A 25,797-nucleotide genomic window follows, 5' to 3' on the forward strand; every position below is an offset into this window, starting at 1 on the left:
ATGAATACAGAGATGTTCAGTAATGAATATAAAACCTGACCAATCATACTTTATTTCTTCTTTTTTGATTTTCAAGAATAGTCAAGCTTGCTTATTTTGCAAGGATATCAAATGTCACTTATAATCTGCATATATTTGAAGAGATTAATGAGTTATATTCAATATTTACTTGTACCTTGCTTAGTATACTAACCTTGAAACATCTCAGAATAATCTTTATAAGTGTTTTAAAACAATTTTAAGCACTTATTAGCATGCCAGAATGACATTTTAATGCTTTAGAAAAACATACAATTCTGTTGATTTTCAAGAGGTATTATTTTTATAGTAACAGCTTTAAACATAAGTTTAAATTTCCTTTCTCATAAAATGAAGTTTAATTCTTTTTTTTAATAGGTATGATTGGAGATATATATATTAAAATAAGGGGGTGTTGACTTTAAACAAATAGATAGCCAGATAGTCCTCCAGCAAAATAGGTTTACTATTTGGAAGGAACAAGTAATTGCAATTCAGGACATGTAGTCTAATAGCACACCACACACTTCACCATGAATGAAATCCAGAGAAACAATGAAGAGAAATACTCTTGCAAATTTGAAGGGGCTGTTGTAAATGAAGAGTTTATTAGAGGAAACAAAGTTGGAAGAATAGTTACTTTTCAGTAGCTGAGTTATGGTAGTCTTTCATCAGCTGAGCAGTTACTGGGCAAGGAGGGATCTTCCCTCCTCCAGCTTAGGTAGTAAAGTAATATCACTTCCTGTTGTAGATGCAAGGTAGTCTCTTCCCTTTGGGGTCAGTAATGTGCTGTTAAGTGATTTGGGCATGAGCATTTTCTCTTATAGCCCCTGACTCCGTTATAAATGAGTTTTTTGTTTATTAATTTTCACAGGGGATACCCAAAAGCATTTGACAAAGGATCATTCTGAACTAAGCTGACTAGAGAAGAAAAATTGTTGCGTCTAGGGAAAGTTGTGTATATCTGTATGATTATGAGTTATCTTCATTTGTGATTCTGTGGTTTTGATCATGTGATTTATGAACTTTGGATGAGGGTGTTCTTCTTTATATTTAGTGTGCATAGAAAACCTTCTTCTCACTCGCTCCCAGAGATTGAGTCTATTAGATTTAACAATCAGCTGTTTTGAATGCCTAGAACTACTTTCCTAAAAGATACAATTTTTTCCAGAACACTGTATTTTCCCGCTTTCAGGTTTTCTTATCCACAGGCCCAGATATCTCACATTCTAGATTTTTCTAGGATAGCCCTGATTTTAATTTTATTCTTTTCAGTAAATACCATTTGTTTAATGCATAACTAAATATTAGTTGAATTTATACCTTTTTTTTTTTTTGGTCTGAAGTGTCATCTAAATGAACCAATGAAATATGGCCCCTCATCACATCACTTACTCTTAGTTTTAGTTTTCAAGTATGTTCATTGTGTTCATAGAAATCAGTAATTTTTATTGAGAAATAAGATATACAATTAGCTGCTTAACAGAGAAGGGTTTGTCATCAGCTATCAGTTTCTTCTTAGTAAAATAAAACTCATTAATTTATAGAGTAGAATGAACATAGCAATCAACAGGGGATATACTTTGGAGGATGTCAGTAAACATAGAACAATAATAACATAAGGAAATATTGAATGCTTATTATCCGCTGAACATTTTATCTGTGTTACCTCATTTTTATTCCTCTCAGCAGTGCTCTGAGCTGAGTAATGTCAGTATTACCAAACTACAAATGAGGTGATAGAGAGATGGTGATTCAGACACATGTTTAAGTCTAGTGAGTGGTGAAATGAGGGTTTAAACTGTGACTGTTTCTACAGAGCTTGGGCTCTTAACACTTGGATATCAAACATAGTTTGTTGAGAAATTTTATAAACATGACTTCATTTTATCTACATAACAGTGATGTTACACAGATATTTACCCAATTTTATAGATAATACTCAGAATGTTTTGCCAGAGATCACACAGTTAGTGAGAGTTTGTGGTGGGACTCAAGCAAAGACTTCAGATATCAAGTTAGTGTCTTTTTTTTAATCACATGAAAGTTTCATGTCCCTTTAGTACCTACTGAGCAGTCAGCACCGCAATGACATATAGTCAGTTTTCAAAATCAAATCAATAATTTTAATTTTTATAGTTATCATATGCACATATGTAATACAAACCTTCATTTTTTGAGGATGAATGGCACTTTTTATGACTCAATGCACTTATGTCAAATCAACAAGTTTAAAATATTAGTTCTATAGTCCTGCCCTAATTAGGATTCCTGTAGAGATATGTGGACTTTTCCTGTCTACCCTTTGAAAATTTGAGGCTTGAGAAATAAGTTAATAAAAATAATAGAACATAAAGAAAAGTATCTACTTACTAAATAGGTATCCACTATGGAAAACAATATGGAGTAACCTCAAAAAAATTTAAAATAGGACTGCCTTATGACCCAGCAATTCTATTCCGGGACTATAGCTGAAGAAACCTGAAACACTAATTCAAAAGAACACATACATCCCTATGTTCATTGCAGCATTGTTTACAATAGCCAAAATTTGGAAGCAGCCCAAATGTTCATCAGATGAGTGAATAAAAATGCTGTGGTACATTTTCACAATGGAGTACTACTTAACCATTAAAAAAAATAAGGAACTCTTACCTTTTTGTGACAGTATGGATGGACCTAGAGAATATTATGCTAAGTGAAATAAGCCAATCAGAGAAAGATAGTTGCCATATGATTTCACTTATATATCGAATCTAATGAACAAAATAAACGAAATAAGGCAGACTTATAGATACAGAAAACAGACTGACAGATGTCAGAGGGACAGGTTTGGAGTGGGCATGTTAAAAAAGGTAAAGGGGTTACAAAAAAAAAAAAAACCCTCATAGATACAGACAACATTATGGAGATTACAAGAAGGAAAAGAGTGGTGGGGAGAAATAGAAAAGGGTAAAGAGGGGATAAATTGAGATGGAAAAAGCCTTCACTGGAATGGTGAACACACTATACAATGTACAGATGATGTATTATAGAATTGTACACTTGAAACCTATATAATTTTATTAATTAACTAGAGGCCCAGTACACAAAATTCATGTACTGGAGGGGGGGGTCCCTCAGTCCAGTCTGCACCCTCTCCAATCTGGGACCCCTCACAATCTAGAACTGCTGGCTCCCAACCCTCACCTGCCTGCCTGCCTGATTGCTCCTAACCGCTTCTGCCTACCAGCCTGATCACCCCCTAACCACTCCCCTGCCAGCCTGATCGATGCCTAACTGCTCCCCAGCCGGCCTGATTGCCCCTAATTGCCCTCCCTTGCCATCCTGGTCACCCATAATTGCCTTCCCCTGGCAGTCTGGTCACCCCTAACTGTCCTCCTGTGCAGGCCTGGTCACCTCTAACTGCCTACCCTTGCTGGCCCGATCCCCCATAACTGTCCTCTCCTTCAGGTCTGGTCTTGCCTCCCCCAACTGCCCCCCACTGCAGGCCTTGTCCCCCCCAAATGCCTTTCATGCAGGCCTGGTCCCCCCCCAACTGCCCTCCCCTGCAGGCCTAGTCCCCCCAACTGCTCTCCCCTGCAGTTCTGCCCCCCCCCCCCCCATTATGCCCTCCCTTGCAGTCCTGGTCCCCCCCAACTGCTCTCCTCTGCCGATCTGGTCACACCCAACTGCCATCCCCTGCTGGTCTGGTCAACCCTAATTGCCCACAACTGCCCCCCCACTCCCTGCACACCATCTTTGGCAGCCATCTTTGACCACATGGGGGAGGCCATCTTGTGTCTTAGAGTGACAGTCAATTTTCATATTTTTCTTTTATTAGATAGGATGTCACCCCAATAAATTTATTAAAAAAAAATAAAAAAATAAAATAAGGGTTACTTGAACACACAAAAATAAACAAAAACAATTTTGTTAAAAAATTCTAAATATATGTATTAGATGACAAATATTAAAATTCAGTTATTTTGCTTTTTCTTTTCCCTTCTATTCTGAATTTTTTTTTTTCTAAATCCATTCATTTGGGCAGGACAAAGGACATATCCAGGCTGGAAGGTGTAGGGGAAGGCTCTGGTGGTTCCCATGGGGGTGTTGTAATCTGAGAACAGTGAGGAAGGCATCCATACTGGGAGCAGGGAGAAAAGGAAGGTGACCCAGTGAGAGATGTTTGAGCCTGAACTGGTTAAGAAAGGCTTTTGCAGGGTGGTGCAGACTAGTGGTGTTAGCATTTGATTGGGATGAGGAATATATCTAACTATGTGAAGGGTGGCCAGCATAAGTGGTTGGAGCTCAAGCAAGGTGAGGAGGAGGATCGGTGTAGGAGGGCTTTCCAGCACAGAGTGTTGACACCCAAGCAGGCTGAGAAATGCCTTAGAAATCCTAATGGAAAGTCATTAACAACCAGGAATTCTGTACCTGGCCAATTTATCAATCAGTGTAAGAAAAAATTATTTTTAGATATATAAGACCTCAACATTTTTATTTTTCATTCACTCTTTGTCACAAAGCTAAGGAGGGATAAGTTCCAGCAAATGAGAGAGCACAACAGAATATAGGAAGCAAAAGATCCAACCCCGGTATAGGAAGAAAGGACTCTCCCCCTCCACCATGGTGGTAAAGGGAAAACTCAGGGGGAGAGAGCTGCCTTTTAGATGTAGGAAAAACTCCCTACAAAAAACAGTACAGTGAGAACAGGTCAGAAGGCTCCGATTTTTTTTTTTTTTTTTACAAGAAGGTATTAATAAAATATCTGATGTGAATGGATGTCTTTGGAGAAGATTTAAAAAGCAACAAAGAATTTGAGGTTAATGAAGTTATAAAGAACATTAAGCACATAAATCAATGAAAGACTAATTCTAGAGAAATCGGGAAGCTGAGCAAAAAAGGGACATAATTATACTTTACTATATGACACAGTTGTGAACAGTGTTGGCATCATCATTATAATGTAAACAATGAATATTGATCCAACCAAAATGATTGCATAACATTATTGAAAGGAAGGGGAAATAGATGCATGTAGTGTGGCTGTTGGGGTTGGGGGAGTTAAGAGAGCTAATTCTTTATTTTTATGATATGTCAAGAAATAAAACATTTTCGAAACATTAAGAAATAGCTACACTGGAATGTTACTTAGAGATGTAAAGTTAAAGTAGCCCTATCAGTAACTAAATTATGAGTTGCTTTCAACTACTTATTAGCCCTTATCGTTTCAGTTTGAGTAGATCTGACTTCCAGTGTCTAACATCTGCATTTCTTGCTTCTGGTTTCCAGAGACGCTTTGTCTGTACATTCTAAGCTGGGAAAATTTCACTCCTTGGATTGGATAACTCAGGTAGGGGTAGGGGATTTTTTAAACAATTTCCTAGAGTTCTTCATCAGGATTAAGCTACAGTGGTCTGGAAGGGTCACTTTCTGGGATAGACTTCGTTTATTAGTTTCCTTCTCTGTCCTCTCAACTTCCTCAATTCCCCATCAATGTTTTTGGGATCATCTCCAAAATCAATGACTTCCAAGTGATGGGTGCCAAATCTGCTTTTGGGAAATCCTATATTGAGATAGAATTATCTAAAAGAGATAAAGAAATGGGAGGAAGAACAGAATATCTTAACTATGAGCCCATTTGAATTTTTCCTATAACACATCTTTTCTAGTAGGAAATTGATGTCTGCTTGAATTGCTGAAAAGCAAGTTTGAAAGTCAGATGAACAAAATCCCCTTCACCTGCCTAGTAAGACTTTCAGGCTATTTCAGAAGTGGTAGGCTTGTCCTTTGTTTTCAGTCCATACAAGAACACTGGATGGAAGGTCAGACTAGCATCCTATGTTTCTCATGGCTATTGAATTCAAAGAAGTAATGATCTAGAGCAGGGTTGGGGAACCTTTTTTCTGCCAAGGGCCATTTGGATATTTATAACATCATTATCAGGCTATACAAAACTATCAGTTTAAAAATTAGGCTGTTATATTTGGTCAAATATTTAATTAACTCATCCCTAATGCCTTGGTAGGACCAGGCCAAATGATTTCAGGAACCTTATACAGCCTGCAGACTGGATTTTCCCCACCCCTGACCTAGAGGCACAAACTATTCAAGCCATAGGTGTCTTTTTGTTATTGCTAGTTTGAAATACATAGCATTAGTTGGACTCCTTTCAAATATCTTAGTTCCTTGAAGATGAAAAGCATTCTGGATGCCAAGTCTTCTCTGGAGCATTTCAAGAAATGAAATTGTCGAGTATCCAAAATCCATATTGAATTTCTATGGGATGTAATTCTCTCTCTCTCTCTCTCTCTCTCTCTCTCTCTCTCTCTCTCTCTCTCTCTCTCTCTCTCTCTGTAGATATAGTTGATACTGCCTTCTTCTTCTGTCAGATCTTCATCAGCAGAAATTAATGGTGTGGGAGTGTTAGGAAAAATAGTTATAGATGTTCCTCAAAGCCCAATCCTGACACCCTGATAACTTTTCACAGACCTTCCTTATTTCATTTCAATTGATTGAAATCCATTGACTTTTACATACCTTCAACAGCTGTTTCCTTATAGTTTTTTGAAATCCCCACCAAGCTAGAATCCCAGATTTCCAGTCCTCTCTAGGATGTGACTTCATGAGACATATTCTGAACTCTGTTCTTTAACACCAAATGAAATGCCCAAATCAACTGACGCTCAGGGGTTGCCTGTCCTTCATGTCCTGGCAGAGCAGAAAACATCTACACAGTGCTTCTGACCACAGATGAAGTCCTCCAAGAAAAAGAATAAATAAACTGAGGTTAGCAATCTATCTTTTAACCCCATGACACTTGTGAACTGAGAAATAGTGAACCGAAAATAAGACATCCTCCGAAAATAAGACCTAGCGCATGGAAAAATAAGACATCCCCTGAAAATAAGACCTAGCGCAATCTTTGGGAGAAAAAATTACCGTATTTTTCGGACCATAAGACACACCGGACCATAAGACGCACCAGTTTTTAGAGAAGGGAAATGAAGAAAAAAAGATTCTGAAACAAATAGTGTCCTAAAATATTTTATGTGCATTAAAACCCAACATCACACTCATAAACACATGTAATCAACCCTGTAAAGTAAACAGCAGCATTTAGAACCATTTTAGAGCCGGGCAAGCACACAGAGACCACACAGAGCCGGGCAAGTAAAAAAACTTTTTTTTTTACAGTATATGTGTAGGCTATATTTGGACCATAAGACGCAGGGACCTTTCCCCCCCACTTCTGGGGGGAAAAATGTGTGTCTTATGGTCCGAAAAATACGGTAATATAAGCCACTGTCTTATTTTCGGGGAAACGGTAAATCTCAGACTCAGTGACCACTGAGTATCAGTGGGATGTAGGGTTCCAGTTACTTTCATCAGCAGTCATGATAAATTTGTGTTGTTCCAGACACACTCCTTACTACCATCCAAGTAGCCAGAGGAAGAAGTTATCACAGCAAAATAAACAGGCTTCTAAGGGGATCCCATGGGTGACTTTGGTCCCTAGAGAGCTCAGCTCCCCCAAGCCAGTAATGGAACCCTGGCAGCCATTTACTGTGAGAGGCATTTGAGTCAGCTCCATCCCTTTATGAAGACTCTCTTCCTTGGCTCTCTTATTTTCTAGGCTTTTCTCACCTGTCGCCCCCAACGCTCCTCTGCTTCCAGCCAGCCTGGGCTTCCTGGTACATCTGCAGCCCAAGTACTGATTCAATTTTCATAAACTCCAAGTCCCAAAGTTACCAGTAAAAAAAATCAGTAGAGATGTTAAATAGCCCTGAATATTAGAAACTACTTTCTTCAAATTGGACAGTTTGTAGTTTGCAAGGTATTTCTGAAATCTCCTGTAGGTACCCACAAGGCCAAACCTAGGAAAGCATTTTCCAACCCTCTCACAGAACAGACATATTCCAAGGCTAAGAGACACCACAATGAATGAGTAATAAGGCTTAATTAATAATATTTTCCCAGCAAGGATTTGTTCTTTTCTCATAAGAGTGGAGCAGAAAAGCTTTCTAGGTTCTGGCTAGTGTCTCTAAAATATCACATTTGAATATGCATATATTAAAATTGTTGAAGCCTATAAAATATAGTATCAAGTTCAGATTATTCATATTCCAATTACATTGGTTGTAGATTATATTTTCAGTCTGACTCTGCTACTTCCCTATCCTATTCTAACCGCATCTCTGGGACATTTTCTAAGGCTCTGAAATTGAACATAGGTCATAATTTTTAAAAGTTATTTTTGATATTTACTTTGTCACTTTCTTTTGAAGTCAAGCATCATGTTGCATTGGAAAGAATCCTTCTAGGGATATCAGACATCAGGGTTTTAGTACCTGCTATCCTTACCAGATATGGAACTTTAGGTAAATCACTATGAACCTCCATTTTCTCAGTTGTAAAATGGGATTTAGATTAGATCATTTCTAAGGGTCTTCCTTCCTTCTTTAATATCTTGACAATATAGTTTCAATATTTGTTACTAAAACTGTTTTGAGTGGATCTGGGCACTGCTATAATCTTTTACAAAGTGCAGTTAAGTACTGTACCATAAGGACCCTTCAGAATTATCCCCAAACACAAACTGAATTAGGTGGAATACCATATAAACTTGATGGAGCTATAATTTTAGTCCCCATAGGATAGAGCACAACCTCCTTGGTGTTACACCAAAGGAGTTGAGCTGTGCCTTCAAGCTTATTTCTTAACAAGTCTCCCAAGTAAGGAACCTCTTGCCCCAGGCAAACTCAATAACCAGCAGCAAATCCCTGGACTTGACATGCATGGCACTCTCTTTAGTTATTCTTTTTCTGCCAAGGATGCACTTCATTTTCACACTCTTGTCTTCATGGAGAACTCAATGCATACTTCAAGACCTGGCCCCAGGGTTCCCTTCAACTATAATTGTATCAAAGACATATATTAATGTATCATCAGCTTCATAAGCCATGTATTTGTGCTTATTTCTCTCCTTCAGATTTCATCTCCTATGATTCTCCCTGGGCTTCTTTCCATTCTTTGACAAGTCTCAGAGTCTTTCTTCTGGCTCCTCCCTTTGCCTAGAAATCCCTCCCCTGCCCCCATACTTGCTTTTTACATAATTGGCTCATTCATTATTCAGTTCTCAGCTCATATGTAATCTCTGCAGAGAAGTAGTCCTTCCTGTACTATTGTAGATCTATGCAAACCATTCAGAAGAGTGACTGGCCATTGGAAGCACAATATACATACTAGTCATTATATGAGTTGTTTCTGTCAGGTGGAGACAGGACACAACTGACAAATCCAAATTAAAGATGAATGTGATGGGGAAGGTGTATAAGACAGAAAAATGAGAGCTGTAGGACATTTGCTTTCAGTAATTCAAAACAATGTAGTTTATTAATTTTATATTTACATATTTGTAATATACATATATGTGAAATTTAAAAGTTACTTAGAATACCTCCTTTTTTGTTTAATGCTATAAATTTTATTTCAAAATAGCTTAACAAACCTGATCTTATATTTTAATATTTTAAAATAAAATCCATTATATCAAAATCTTGAACACTTAAACAATTGTGAAAATCATTATTTAAGTCAAAAATTTTATGTTTTGAGTTTCAGTGGGTAAACATGATATCATTTGTCTATGAAGAATTTACTTTGTTCCCTTCTGGCTTTTTCAAGGCTTTCAAAAGTAATCATTCCTTTTGGCAGCTGTAACTTACTCTTTTCTATTTCCAGTATGTTCTCAGCTTCACCTTAAATAAAGTACAGACATATACAAGGTGACAATGAAGTATCAGCAGTTTGTGAGAAGACCTACTTGCTGTGTTCCTCAAATCTTACAGTTAAATATTTCACCTGCTGTCCTCAGAAGTGGTCTCCCAAAGGAAATATAGTGATGAATTCTGAAGACTCACAGATAGATAAATCAGATGCCATTTTATTTGACAGAAAGTCAGGGTACTAAAGATTAGTTGTGTTTGGAGGGAGTTTGAGGAAGTTCCCTTCTTTTTGCCTCTTAATATGTCATATGTGAGAAAATAAAATTTACTGAAAATTCTACATTTTTAGGAAAGCCAATATTTGACCTGAAACTACTTCTAAATACCCCAAATAATATTAAATATTCTTTAATCTGTATGCCTACATACACACACATCTACACATTTCTATAAACAGTTCCTCTTTCAGATAACAGCTAGTAATTTGTTGGACCAATTAACATTTGCTAACTTTTAATGTTGAAGACTGATTAGCAAAATTAATTTTGAAATTGTGTCATAGTACACATGACCATTTTATAAACTTTGGGAATGAAGGCAAATGTTTTCTTTAAGTTCTTGTCTTTTAGCACACAATTTATACTCCAAACCTAACAGACTAAATTTTTCAAATTATAAGAGTATTTCAGCCATCTCCCAACACTTCTTTCTTCAGTCTCAAATAGTAAGTAAAAATCATTCTAACTTGATATAATTAGGCCAGCCATTGGTGACAGACTACCGGTAGATGTTTCCATGTGAGAATGTCTTGCTGGCATGTAGCAAAACTCAATATGTGTTTACAGAATGGCTGGATGATAAATTTAGTCATGTCAATGTTCCAATGAAACTTTATTTTCAAAAACAGGTGGCCAGCCCACAGGCTATAGTATACCAACTCTTGGTCTAAATAAACAACAACAACAACAAAATAAGTCAAGTCTTAATTTAACATTTGCAGATTTCCATGGTGTAAATACTTCTATCACAATTAACTTCAGGGTACCAATGGGATGTCACTAAAGTTAGAGTTGTATCTGTATTTTATTGTATTTGTATATTGTATCTGCATTTCTACCATATCTGCATTTCTGCCATACAGATACAGTAGATATTCATAACTTAAGAGGATACTAAATGTGTAGATTACAGTATAATAATTAGAAGCTGATCAGTTGAGTACTTTTTAATATTGTTTTTAATATAATGCTTATTTTTTTGTAATTTATTTCATTGTAAATTTATATAACCTAAATTTTAATAATTATTATATTTAAAAACCAGGGAGAGGGTCTTGTCAGAATCTTACTAAGTCAAGGAGTCATAAGAAAGGGATTCTTTAACCAGGTAATGAGTAAGAAATAGAGTCTGGTTTATCAAAAGCTTACCTTTCATTCTTTGTAGAAGAGTTCCATAGCCCAAATCATACTGGTAGGTGAGGACAAAGCTTAATGGAATAATAGGGAAGAGGAAGGCTGGCTTCTTCCTTTTTATTGCTCTGGTTCAAGAACAAAGAAAAATAAATATCAAGAAATAACCAGTAAATACATATCTTTATACTCGATGAAAAAAATTTTTACCTCCTTTTTGAAAGAATTTTCATTTCAAAAGTTACATAATTCATTTGTATTTTCTTTGAAAATAGGACTTCCTTACCCATAACCCCTCACCAGATTCTACAGTTCTCCAGGACAGGCAGGGTCTATGAATTACTCATTTATATTTGATGTTGAGGCCCAGATTACTCATTTTATAAATAGTGAAGTGTTAATATCTACCGTTTAAAGATTGTAGAGATAAACTTGTAGAAGCCTCCTGTCTCAGTGCCAAGTTAGTTCTCTAACTTGTAAAATGGAGAAAAGAGCAGAGGCAATCTAATAAACTAAAGGCAGAATTAACTATTGCTACCCTGTTTCTACAGAATTACCTCCAGGGATTAAGTAATAATGGATTACTTTGTTTATATGCACAGATTTGGACCAAAGTCCTGTCTTGGCCAATTGAATAATCCTATATAATAAAAGAGTAATATGCAAATTGACCATACCTCCATTATACCAACAAACCATGTTCACCAGCCAATCAGGAGCAAGTATGCAAATTAACCCAACCAAGATTGCTGCGGCCATGGAGTGAGTAGGAGGTTTGGGTTTCCCCAGCAGTGGAGGAAGCCAAGCTTCCTGCACACCGTGGCCGGTCCAGGCTTCCGCTCAAGGCTATGAAGTTTCAGTTATAGAAGATAAATAAATCCCAGATCCTAGGGCCTCCACTTGGGTCACCGGGGGGTTGAGGAGGTGGGGTGGCTGGCCTGCAAACCACCACAGGCCCCTTGCCCAGGCCACTTCAGGCTCTAAGGGAACTCCTACTCTGATCCAGGACATCCTTCAGGGCAAACCAGCTGGCCCCCACCCATGCAGCAGGCCTCTATCCTATCTAATAAAAGAGTAATATGCAAATTGACTGTCATTCCAACACACAAAAAGGCTGCCCCATGTGGTCAAAAATGGCTACCCCCATGTGGACACAAGATGACCAGCAGGGGAGGGTAGTTGGGAAGGATCAGGCCTGCAGGTGTGGGCAGTTGTGAGCAATCAGGCCAGCAGGAGAGGGCAGTTGGGAGGGACTAGGCCTGAAAGGGAGAGCAGTTGGGAGTGATCAAGCCTGCAGGGGAGGGCAGTTAGGGGGCAACCAGGCCTGCAGCGGAGGGACGTTAGGGGCAATCAGGCTGGCAGAGGAACAGTTAGGCATCAATCAGGCTGTCAGGGGAGTTGTTAGGGGGTGATCAGGCTGGCAGGCAGAAGCGGTTAGGGCCAGTCAGGAAGGCAGGCAGGCGAGCACTTGGGAGCCAGCAGTCCTCGATTGTGAGAGGGATGTCCAGCTACCCATTTAGACCCGATCCTACCGGGATCGGGCCTAAATAGGCAGTTGGACATCCCTTGAGGGGTCCCAGATTGGAGAGGGTGTAGGCTGGACTGAGGGACACACCCCGTGCATGAATTTCGTGCACTGGGCCTCTAGTAATATGATAATGGCAAAGACAAAATAAATAAATCACTTAAGAAAATTTTAAAGTAAATAACAAACATACCCAGCTGTTAAAGAGATGGCTGCAATGCCAAAAAATGTTCCAAAATATTTGAGGAATTCCCGAGACCAAGCAATCTGCATGGCCATTTGTCTTTCTCTCATTTCATTCTGCATCGTTAGCTGTCTTTCCAACTGAATAAAAAAAAAAAAAAAAAAAAAAAAAGGAAAGAAAGAGTATGGTTACTCCCCTTTTGAACCTGAGCAGAGTAAATAATCTGCTTTTCCAGTGAATTTTCATTCTTTAATTGCTTTGATTAATTAATTAATTAATTAATTTTAGAAGACACAAGAGATACAGCAATCTAAAAGCCTCAGTTCATTATTTGGAGTCAGATTCTTGAGAGAAAAGTTGTCATTTTCCATTCTAAAATCTTGGCACAGTGTATTATTAGCAAAGCATAGAAGATAGCAAGCATAGAATTCATGATGTAAACCATAGGATGAAATATTATGTGACTCAGTTTCTCCTCCATATCTTCTTTCTACTGTTTGAAGAAACTGGGAGATGAGAATGTGATTTTAGATATAAAGATAGGGCTTGGCTCAGCTGGCATGGGTCAGTGGTTAAGCATCAACCTATGAACCAGGAGGTCATGGTTTAATTCCTGGTCGGTGCACATGCCTGGGTTGTGGACTGGATCCTCAGTTGGGGGCATGCAGGAGGCAGCCAGTCATTGATTCTTTCTTATCATGGATGTTTCTGTCTCTCCCTCCCTATCCCTTCCGCTCTGAAATCAATAAAAATATATTTAAAAAAAAAATAAAGGACAGGGCTTAACTCTTTGGTCTCTCTTGAGAGTTGAAGTTCCAGGCATGTGTTGGATCTGGGGTTTGGGAACCTCCACTGAGCAAGAACAAACATTTGTTTGTCCCATTAGCACACATGTAGATTTCTCTTAATCTCCAGGTATCATTTCTTCTTTAGGCCCAAGGACCATCTCTTCTTTTTCATCATTATCAAATGCATCATTTCTGGTCAATTTCATCATAGGCAAATCTTGCACTGGAAGTAAACAGGTTCTTTAGGAGTTAAGATTTTGGTCATTTTACCTGGCTGTGGTGTAGCTCAGTGGCTGAGTATTGATCCATAAACCAGGAGATTACAGTTTGATTCCTGGTCAAGGCACATGCTCTGGTTCCGGTCTCAATTCCCAGTAGGGGTGTGTATACAGGAGGCAGCCAATCAATGATTCTCTCTCATCATTGATATTTATTTAAAAAAATATTTTATTGATGTTTTTACAGAGAGGAAGGAAGAGGAATAGGGAGTTAGAAACATCGATGAGAGAGAAACATCTATCAGCTGCTTCCTGCACACCCCCTATGGGGGTATGCCAGCAACCAAGGTACATGCTCTTGACTGGAATCGAACCTGGGACCCTTCAGTCCAGAGGCTGACGCTCTATCCACTGAGCCAAACCAGTTAGGGCAACATCATTGATGTTTCTATCTCTCTCTCCTTCTCACTTCCTCTTTGAAATCAATAAAAATATATGAAAGCTGTTCTGCCTCTGAAACATTGTTTACTTACAAAAAAAAAAAAAAAAGATTTGATCATTCTTTGTCAAGGTAAAAAAATTTGTGGAATGTGTTGAACTTTCCTAGGCTATTAGGGCTGCCAGCAATTCTTAGAATTTCCTGGCTTGTGATGCATCACTTTAATCTCTGCCTTCATTCTCACACAGCCTTCCTCTCTGTATGAATTCTATTTTAATAGACAGTTATCTAAAAGCTATAATATACTTCTGCCTTCATTATAGGATTATAGCAAATAAAAATTGGTTGTTTATTTATAAATTTAATTAAATAGTTGTCATATACAGGGTGGGGCAAAAGTAGGTTTACAGTTGTTTGTATGGAAAATAACAATTAATAAAAAATAATAGAAGGATAATCTCTATTTTGTGCACTCACAGCTATAAACCTACTTTTGCCCAACCTATTCCTCTTCCAGAAAGGAGTGGAGGTAGTTTGAATATAAGGAAACTTATTTTCATAGAGACAGAGTCATTGTTAGCTCTCCCAAACTATCATGCAATGGTGCTGTCAGAGTTCACCGGATGGTCCAGGCCTTTGTGTCCATTTTCTGTCTCCTCCTCTGTCGCCTTGTTATTTCCCACTCTTAGCAATAAGTCCTTCTCCAAGGACCAATCTCTCCTGGCTTCTCTTCCTCCTCTGTCTCTTCCTCTCAATTTCTCAGTAATCTGCCGCTTCTGATTGTCTAGGGCCCTGGTCGACAAATTGCGGCTTGTGAGCCACATGCGGCTCTTTGGCCCCTTGAGTGTGGCTCTTCCACAAAATACCATGGCCTTGGCGAGTCTATTTTGAAGAAGTGGCATTAGAAGAAGTTTAAGTTTAAAACATTTGGCTCTCAAAAGAAATTTCAATCGTTGTACTATTGATATTTGGCTCTGTTGCCTAATGAGTTTGCCGACCACTAGGGCAGTGAAAGAACAAACCTTTTTAGAACTGTATAAAATAAAAGTACTTAGCTCCTAATGAGGAATGAGAAGCCAGGGGCTTCCTATGAATATGTAGGATACATTTTAGAACATGGCCTTGTTATAATTATTTGGTTCGTTTGTCTTTAAATATTTTTTCTTGCTTCCTCATCATGTTCCAGATAAGAGGTTGTCAGTTTATATGACTTTGGTCTAATGAGATGGCATTATAGTTTAAATGAAATGGAGAGTAATATTGTTTATACCATTTATAATAATAGCCAGACATCACCCAAAGGGTCCCTGATTGGAGAGGATGCAGGCTGGGCTGAGGGAACCCCTTCCTCCCCCATGCACTAATTTTGTGCACCTGGCCACTAGTCCTATATAATAATGAATTAATATGCTAATGAAACCGAAAGGCAGTCTGGATGACCTTCTGGATGAAGCCAGGGCTGTGAAAGCTAAAACCTTTGCACAAATTTCTTGCACTGTGCCTCTAGTGCTAAATAAAAACCCAAACTGAATTGCCACAGATCGGGAAAAGTCAGACACATAAATGTAACTATGTTTTATGTAATTAAATGGAATGACATATATGGAGAAACTTAAATGTAATTAAGTTTATGTCAAAATTTTATTTTATAATTCTCCTGATTTTTTTCTTAATAAGAAAGGGGTACATTTTTTTTTTTTTATTATGGGCTGTCTATTCACACTGACTTCTTGCTGAAAACTAAAGACTAATTTGTTAGTACTGACAAGCAAGATAAGATATGAAGTATTAAAAATTATAATGGCTCAGTTTCAGCCCTTGTTGGGCAGGGGCTGAAAAGAGAGCATGGTGGAAAGGGAAAAGTGTGAGCACTCATGAATGATAGAAACTAGCATTATTGACAGTATGGAAGAAGATACCACTCCCTATTAGATCAAACAGAAACTGAATTTCAGGTGAATTAAAGCCCTAAATCTACCAAATGGAATATATTTATAAGTAAAATTTGGAGACTGCTTTATAAGCTTAGGAAGGCAAAAGCTTTTTCAAGAAAGAAAGGACACATGAAGGAAAAGATGAACACATTTTATATATTAAAAATTAAATATTAGCCCAACCATTATGGCTCAGTGGTTGAGTATTAACTTAGGAACCAGGTGATCACGGTTCAGTTCCTGGTCAGGGCACATGCCTGGGTTTCAGGCTTGATCCCTAGTTTAGGGTGTACAGGAGGCAGCCAATCAATGATTCTCACATCATTGACGTTTCTATCTCTCTCCCTCTCTGAAATCAGTAATTAAAAAATAATTTTTTAAAAAGACTTGGAGAAATTTTAAGTAAGGTTGTGTTGGGGCCATAGTTGTATGGTAGTTTTTATTGTTTTGTTTTTATTGTTATAAGTATTACATATAGTATTACTTATGTTTCCCTTTTCCCCATTGGCCTCCCCCTGGCACCCCGACTCCATGGCACATACCCTCACCCCCCTGTTGTCTGTGTCCATTGGTTATGCTTATATGCATGCATATAAGTCCTTTACCTCCTCCTCCCAAGTCCTCCCCTGTCTTCTCCTGAAGTTTGGCAGTCTGTTTGATGCTTCTCTATCTCTGAATCTATTTTTGTTCATCAGTTATGATGTTCTTTATATTCCAAAAATGAGTAAGATCATGTGATATTTATCTTTCTCTGACTGGCTTATTTCACTTAGCATAACAAATCCCACCAAAATGGTGGCAGCCACAGAATTGGAGAGAGCAGGAGGTTTGGGTTGCCCTCCTGGCCTGCCTTGGCCTCTGCTCAAGGCTACAAAGTTTCAATTATAGAATATAAATAAATCCCAACAAAAATGGCTGCAGCCACAGAGTGAGCAGGAGGCTTGGGTTTCCCCAGCAATGGAGGAAGCCAAGCTTTCTGCCTGCCCTGGCCTGCCCTGGCCTCTGCTCAAGGCTACAAGGTTTCAATTATCCTATCTAATAAAGGAGTATACACACACACACACACACACACACACACACACTCACACACACACCATGCCCACCAATAAATCAGCAGCAAATATTCAAATAAGCCCAACCAAGATGGCTGTGGCCACAGAGAGCAGGAGGGAGGCTTGGGTTTCCCCAGCAATGGAGGAAGCCAAGCTTTCTGCCTGCCCTTGCTGACCCAGGCCTCCACTCAATGCTACAAAGTTTCAATGATAGAAGATAAATGAATTCAAACAAAAAATGGTGGCAGCCATTGAGCTAGAGAAAGCAGGAGGCTTCAGTTGCCCCCGGAGATGGAGGAAGCCAAGCTTTCCACCTGCCCTGGCCTGCCCAGGCCTCCACTTAAGGTTACAAAGTTTCAATTATAGAAAATAAATGAATCCCAACAGAAATGGCTGCTGTCACAGATTGAGCAGAAGGCTTGGATCTGCTCCAGGCTACAAAGTTTCAATTGTAGAAGATTAATAAATCCCAGATACCAGGGTCTTCACTTGGGTTATCAGGGGGTGTGGCCAGCCTGCAAACCACCATAGGCCCCTCACCCAGGCCACCCCATGCCCCAAGGGAACCCCCACCCTGATCTAGGACACCCTTTAGGGCAAACCAGCTGGCCCCCACCTGTGCACCAGGCCTCTATCCTATCTAATAAAAGAGTAATATGCAAATTGACTGTCACTCCAACACACAAGATGGCTGTTCCCATGTGGATACAAGATGACCAGCAGAGGAAGGCAGTTGGGAGGGACCAGGCCTGTAAGGGAAGGCATTTAGGGGCAATCGAGCCTGCAGTGGAGGGCAGTTAGGGGTGACCAGGCCTGCAGGGGAGGGCAGTTGGGAGGGACCAGGCTTATAAGTGAGGGCATTTGGGGGCAATCAGGCCTGCAGGGAAGGGAAGTTGAGGGGGACCCAAGCCTGTTGGGGAGAGCAGTTGGGGGTGGGGGGAAACCAGGCCTTCAGGGAGGGCAGTGAGAAGCAATCAGGCTGGCAGGGGAGCAGTTAAGCATCAATCATGCTGGCAGGGGAGTGGTTAGGAGGTGATCAGGCTGGCAGGCAGAAGCAATTAAGGGCAATCAGGAAGGCAGGCAGGCAAGCAGTTGGAGGCCAGCAGTCCTGGATTGTGAGAGGGATGTCTGACTGCTCGTTTAGGCCCAATCTTACTGGGCAGTCAGACATCCCTCGAGGAGTCCCAGATTGGAGAGGGTGCAGGCTGGGCTGAGGGACACCACCCACAGGCCCCATGCATGAATTTCATGCACTGGACCTCCAGTATTAAATAAAGAGGAAAGAAAATACTTTTGCCTTCTGGGCAGTCTATACTAGGAGACATTTATATCACTGTTGATCTTAATGTAAAAGATGGAAGCCAGTGTGGGTAGTTCTAAAGCTACAAGGACTGAGACAATTTGTCTCACCAAAATTAGGATCTTTGTTTTATACTAAGTTGAAGGATCATGGAATTTCTTTTTTCCAGACGTATCGTGGAACATTTTTATTCTTAATTTATATTTTGCAAGATATTTGACAGTGTATAAAGAATGGCGTCTTAGGTGTTGATTGTTTTGTATTATAATTTATTTATAAAACTTCACTACACAATGGTAACTACCTTTCAAAAATCAGAACTGTTAATCAGCTTAACAATAACCCACAACTGTCGGACTGACATGTACACATAAGGAACTGTTTGACGTTGAAATTGGGTCTCAAAAGAACTGTTGGCCCAGAAAGAAACTCACTACAGACTGATGCATATGCCTTTCAGCATAACGATTATAGCTTGTCTCATTTTTTATTTTTATAAGCATATTTCCAGTAGGACATGATCTCACTCATCTGGGGGAAATGGTTAATAACATAGACTGATGAACAAGAACAGACCCAGAGATAAGGAGCCATGGGTCAGACTGTTGGACCTCAAAGGGAGGGTGGGGATAAAAGGGAGAGATCAGCCAAAGGACTTATGTGCACACATATGAGCCTAACCAGTGGTCAAGGACAATAGGGGAGTTGGGGCAGAGTGGGGAGGGGTGGGGTATTGAAATGGGGGTTGAGGACAAATATGTGATACCCTAATCAATAAAGAAATTTTTAAAAAATCAGCACTGGTCCTTATCAGTCTTTAGGATAAATTGTTAATCTTACAAAAGTCACCTTAGTACCACTGTTCCCAAGCATATTATTGTTAATTAAAATCTGATTCCAAAGCCCACCTGTAGTTTCTAGTTCTGATTATGCACAGTCATTTTGAGGTACAATCTAACCCAAGCAGTCCTATCAACCTCTATCAGAAGTGTGCATTAGTGCCCTCGACAGTTTGGCTCAGTAGATAGAGTGTTAACTCGCAGTCCAAAGGGTCCCAGGTTTGAGTCAGGTTGCAGAGCACGTACCTTGGTTATAAGCTTGATCCCTGGCCCAGGTCAGGGCATGTGTAGGAGGCAACTAATCAGTTTGTCTCTCTCACATCACCCTTCTAACTGTACCACTATTTATTTATTTATGGACCACTTGGTCTCCCCATTATGCTAAAATATGGTTCTTTTGGAAAAAAAAAAACAAGGCATTCTGTAGACCATCAAGGCTGGTCAACAAGGTGAATAAAAAGTGACTGTCAGTAATAAAAAATTATTTCATTTCTTTGAAATTTTTCCTTCTCCTTTTCTGCACTCCTTATCTGTTTCTGATTTTGAAGGCCTTGACAATTTTGTCTTTTTCTTAATCTCAGCATCAGTTTCCATAGCATCTTGCTCTTTCTCATCAGATTACGAATCATCTTCATTTATCTCAGTTGAGCTCAAAATCCAGTGTTAGGCCTGTACTTGCCTGCAGTGAATATGGAGTAAGGTATAAGCTTTTTCTTACTTCATGCTCTTGCTTTGTAAAGGCTGTTTTCACCTTGGGATCTTGGAGAAGGGACTAGATTTGCTATCCCAGCTGCTAAATTACATGATATTCTCCAAGAACACAAAATTTTCCTTTACTGAAAATGATCCAGCCATTTCTTCTTCTAAGAAAAGCCCTATGTGAAATAATGTAAACCATTTCAGAACATGTAAATATTGTACTACTATTCAACTCTGTGTCTCTGTGTTGTCATCTTTAGGCTGTGGATCTGACAGGCTTATTGGCCCTTGGTCCCATTGCCAGGATTGATTATTTAAAAGGAGAAGAAAGTAGATAAATGGGAAAGAAGGGAACACTGTTGAGCATCACCTCTGCCAAACAAGCTAGTACAAGGGTATCCTTCTCCCCACCTTAGGTGATGAAGTTGAGGCTCATATTTTCAAGGTTATACAACCAGTAAGTGATGGAGCCAGAGTTGGCCCCAGGTGTGTCTGATTCCAGTGCCTGTGAATTTCTCATTGCACACAGGGAGAGTGAAACCATAGTCCTTGGCAGCTGTGTCCTGGCTATAAATCCATCTGGTAGCAGGCAATGGCCGTTTTCCTTTCTAGATTTTCCATTGTGTTATGCCAACCTGCCTGGAAAATCTGCTCTTCTTTTTTCTTCCTCTTCTTCAATCTCACACATTTCAGAGTAAGAATGTCCCTTCATCATATGCCCTGCTAATATAGTCCATTGCCAGGTATGCAAGAAATTCAACTGCAAGAATATTTTTATAATCATGTATAGGAAAAATTAACTTAACATTTTTCTTTTTCTACACACAATAAAACATTTGCTTAGTCTGTAAGTCATGTATAAACTCTTGGAAAACAAAATAGATTAAACAAATGGAAAAACATCTCCTGTTCTTGGATAGGATGACTTAATAGTTTGTCCTAAATAAATTTATGCATGCATGGAATCCCAATTTTTTGAAAAATCAATAAACTATGTTCTAGAGTTGGACAAGTTGAACTAAAGTTTCTATGAAAAAGCAAACGAAATAAACACTGAAAAGATAAATTGCAATTGTATATACTAGATTAACTAAGCATCAAAACATACTAAAAGCATCTCTAATTATGATAGTGTGATTCTGGTATATGAATAGACATACTGGCCAGTTGAATAGCATGTCTAGAGACAAACCCAAGTACTTATAGACCCTTAATAGAGGTGACATCTCAAATCACTGGAGGAAAATATGGGTTTTTTTTTTTTTAATAAATGTAGACACTATGAGATAGTCATTAGGGAAAAGATAAAAATTACAACCATATCTTACATTGTATATGAGGACAAATTTTAAATGCATTAGAGAGCTAAATGTAAATGAAGCTACAAAAGTACCATAGGGAGACAAGGTGACTACTTTTGTAACTTTGGTATAGGAAAAGATGTTCTAAATAAAGACTCAAAATATAGAGGCAAGAAAGGATTGTTAATTTAAACACATAAAAATTTTAAAAAATTTTCATGCAAAAACATTCTAATATAGCCTAGACCTGGGGCTCAGTGTTTGAACATCAGTTTATGAACCAGGAGATCACGGTTCAATTCCCAGTCAGGGCACATGCCCAAATTCTGGGCTTGATCCCCAATATGGGGTGTGCAGGAGGCAGCCAATCAATGATTTTCTCTCATCATTGATGTTTCTATCGTTCTCTCACTATCCCTTCCTCTCTGAAATTAATAAAAATATATTAAAGTGTGTGTGTGTATATGCGTGCACACACACACACACACACACACACACACAAACAAAAACAAAAAACAAAACCCACCATAAACAAAGACAAATGACAAAAAAAAAATGGCAATATATTTTCAAGAGAGCTCAAATCCATAATGTATAAAGAACTCTTAAAAATCGAGGGACATGGGATTAAAAAAAAAAAGATGAAGTAACAATTCACAAAAATAAGATATATAAAAAGCCCTCAAACATGCATTAATGTTCAAGTTTACTCATATTAAATTAATGCAAATTAAAACAAGACTAAGATACCTTTTTTTTTTTTTGCCTGTCACAGTGGCAAAAATTAAAAAGCAACACCACAAATTCTGTTAGTGAGACTAACAAAACTACCGAGGCACCCACCTTTGACCCAGTAATTCCACTTCTGGAAATCAACTCTGAAGATATACATCCAACAGTACAAAAATGTGAAAGCTTAAGGTTATTTATTGTAACACTGTTCATAATAGCAAATATCGAACTCATAAGTACCTGTGGTAGGCAGAATAATAATGCCTCCACCCCACCAAAGAAATATGTGCCTTGCATCTGTGGGTTTTTACCTTACATGGCAAAAAATCCCATTATCTGGGATTATCGAGATGGGCCCAATGCAATCACAAAAGGGTCCTTCAGTGAATGATGGAGGCAAGAGAATCAGAGTTGGAGAGACATTCAGTTGCCACACTGCTGGCTTAGAGAGGGAGGAAGGGAACATGAGCCAAGGAATTCAGGGAACCTCTAGAAAAGCTTCTCACTAAGAAAGAATTGCAAATAAAGAAGGGTAAAAGCTCTACTAAAATGTCATTCTGGATTGGAATCAGAGGTATCCGTATGAATTTATGGTTTATTATTCAGGGTGGGGTAAAAGTAGATTTACAGTTGTGAATAAATCTAACCACAGTTCATTCCTTTGTTGTTATTTATTAGTTATTGTATTATTTTCCATATGAACAACTATAAATCTACTTTTGACCCACTCTGCATATACTTACAGGCATATGTAGAAATAGGTATAAGTGTATGTATATGCATGGGTTAGTATATGTGCATGTCCTTGTTGAGAGGACCGAGGAACAATGGCTATAGTAATGAGTCCACCTAGAGCCCTGATCTTGATTTCTAAATACTATTCTCTAACAAAAGGAACCAGACACTTTGAATAAGTGGTTAATTCCAGGCTGGCTACAGGGGCAGTAGATGTGGAATATCTTATGATTCTAGTAAATAAGCAACTATCCTTGAAAATAAGCATCTATCAAAAGGACATAGGAGCCAACGGGAAGAAGTTTCCAATAGCCAAAACAATTTAAGCCATAACATAAATAACTACATTATAACCCAAAACATAAAATGTCCTTGAGACCATATTTATATAATGAATGCAATAAATAATCATGGAAAAGGTGCAGTCTTTCCAATGAACAAATGTAGATGAAATGAAGGTGATAAAATCACAATTAGGCAAACACCTCAGAAATAATAGTTGCATGTAAATTCCACCATGGATGCTAAAATGAGTTGGCAAAAGATTGAAGAGAAGCAAGATATCAACAGACTCAAATATATATCCAAAGATATTTATCAGGAAAAAAAAAAAAAGAGTAACTTTATAGTGGAGAAACCTGGTGGATACCGCCTTAACCAAGAAATCAAGATTAACCAGAAATACGACATCACATCAGGTGTCCTCTGAAATGATGCAGTGGCAAAGACAAAATAGCATTCTGTGGTTTAAGAATAGTATGCCAAACAATCCTTAAAACCACAATCTCAGTCTAATCATGAGAACATACTGGGAAAAACCACAAGTGAGAAAACTTCTAAGTTAACTGACTAGTGCTTATCAAAAATTCTTATCATGAAAGCCAGGGAAAGAATGAGGCACATCACAGGCGACTAATGAGGAACATCATAGGAGACTAATGAGACACAACAATGAAGTGCAATATAAGATCTTGAATTAGGTCCTGAACATAAAAGGGACATTATGAGAACAATTGGTGAAATTTCAAATGGATCAGTAATTTAATTAATAGTATTATACTGCTGCTAATGTTCTGATTTTGATCATTGTAAACTGTTAAATAGGCTAGACAAGGGTATATTTAAACTTTCTGTACTAGTTTTGCCACTTTTCTGCAAATTTAAAATTATTTCAACTAAACATTTCTTAAAATGTAAAAGAGAAATAATTGTTAAAGCTATAGGAGCATTTTTAATTAGTCTCATGCCACAACTCTCTATATACTAGATATCCTGTCAATGCTTTACTGAGTTAATAAATAAGTGACCCTTCTTGCTCAAGCAATGAAGAACTAAAACTGAATTTAATTTCAAGCTGCTCAAAGTTATGAAAATAGAATTACAGTTGATGGGAGAAGAAAAAAGTAAGACTTTCTGCCAGTCTATAACAGGATTTATTGGTCTCATTTAAGTTTGTGAACAAGTCTAAAACCAGTGTGTCCCCCTGGAGAGCTGAGTGTAGAAAGCGTCCTGGACGCACTGTCAGCATGGAAGGACTGGGAGCCAAGAATCGACTTGGTGGCTTGACTTTTCATTGTCATTTGTTTATCCTTGTAGAAGTAAGTGCCTGTGGTACCAACAACCTTTCTCAATTATTTTTTCATTTCCCACCATGCCTGAGCATAGAGAGTATCCAGAAAGTTAGGTTTTAAGAGTATTTTTATTAACTCCTCTAGGTGATCCCAGACATGTTAATACCTTGCCCACCTTTAAGAGACTTGCTGACATTTTTAGCAGCTGTTTTTAAAACCAAGCAACTCAACTCTAACTGATTTGGCTATGTGGTTGGAGCATGGACCTGAGGATTTAAGAGTCCTGGGTTTGATTCTGGCGAAGGGTATGTGCCTTGGTTGTAGGCTTGATCCCTGCTGTGTGTGGGAGATAATCAATAAATGTCTTTCTCACATTGATGTTTTTATCTCTGTGTCTCTTCCTCTCCCTCCCACTCTGTCTAAAAATCAAAGGGAAAAATATCCTCAGGTGAGGATTAACATAAAATAAACAAACAAACAAAAAAACACAAAAAATCTTAAATCAAGCAACTCACTATATTATTTGCATTAGACCCAATCCTTCCTTTGTTATACAGTTCAATTAACTTATTTTCATCTGTTTTAACTTTGCTAGAGAAAGACACCACACATGGCAGACCTCACAAACCCAGAAATTGAAAATAACCACATGGTCTGAACATGAAAATTCCCAACTAAAAGTGGGTCATGGTGGTAGTCACATCCTAAGCCACTATCTATCTTCCTGACAAAGGTCTGTCTTTTCCTTAATGGAGCCTGTCTATTGTCTTTTTGCATCTAAGATAACATACCTTTGCAATGTCAAAGTAATCATTTTCAGACCCACTGCGCCTGTGTTACCTCGTTCCCAGCATACCATCTCTATGTGCTGTAAATACTAATTATTAACTATCCTGTACCCACCAATGTACAAAAAGTATGTCTCCTTGCATTTTGCTTTTTATCCAGTCCTCCAGATTCCCCTGCTTTGCTTTCTTCCTCTTAATCTATCACCAAGAATTTCATGTAACCCTATTTTCATCTCCTCCTTTGAATTTAATGTATAAAGCAAGCTGCAAAGCTGCCATTCTCTGGAATGTTTTCTCAATCCATGAGGTTTTGCTTCTTGGAAATTTTCCTCAGTTTGGCTCAAACAAACTCATAAAAATTCTTTACAGGTTTGGAGGTTTCTTATGACACACAGATCAGAGTATTGGCACTTGCAGAGGCTAAAAGAATGATGCCTGAAACTCAGGGCTCTTGGAGGCCAGGGGTTCACATGGGAGGAAGCTGCACCCATGCTGGCATCAGGAGCCAAAGGGCAAAATGGTTCCTAGTCACTTTGCACTACCCAGTTCCCCCAG

General features: G+C 38.5%; 1 protein-coding gene across 4 annotated transcripts in view; it reads right to left on the bottom strand.

Moving 5' to 3' along the window:
- Positions 1-25,797, bottom strand: part of PLGRKT (plasminogen receptor with a C-terminal lysine) — a 49,724-nt gene that overhangs the window by 9,864 nt on the left and 14,063 nt on the right. For 2 of the 4 annotated variants that reach the window (XM_084899605.1, XM_084899608.1), the window contains exons 3-4: positions 12,856-12,986; positions 11,156-11,265 (exon numbers count right to left, since the gene is read on the bottom strand). In XM_084899605.1, coding sequence (XP_084755731.1) covers positions 11,156-11,265; positions 12,856-12,986 — 241 coding nt within the window. Of the gene's footprint in view, positions 1-9,376; positions 9,762-11,155; positions 11,266-12,855; positions 12,987-25,797 lie in introns of those variants that run through there. The other 2 variants (XM_084899607.1, XM_084899606.1) reach the window with 2 other exon arrangements.

Source organism: Pipistrellus hanaki (genome assembly GCF_964339955.1).
Source record: "Pipistrellus hanaki genome assembly, chromosome: 11".
Taxonomy (NCBI): domain Eukaryota; kingdom Metazoa; phylum Chordata; class Mammalia; order Chiroptera; family Vespertilionidae; genus Pipistrellus; species Pipistrellus hanaki.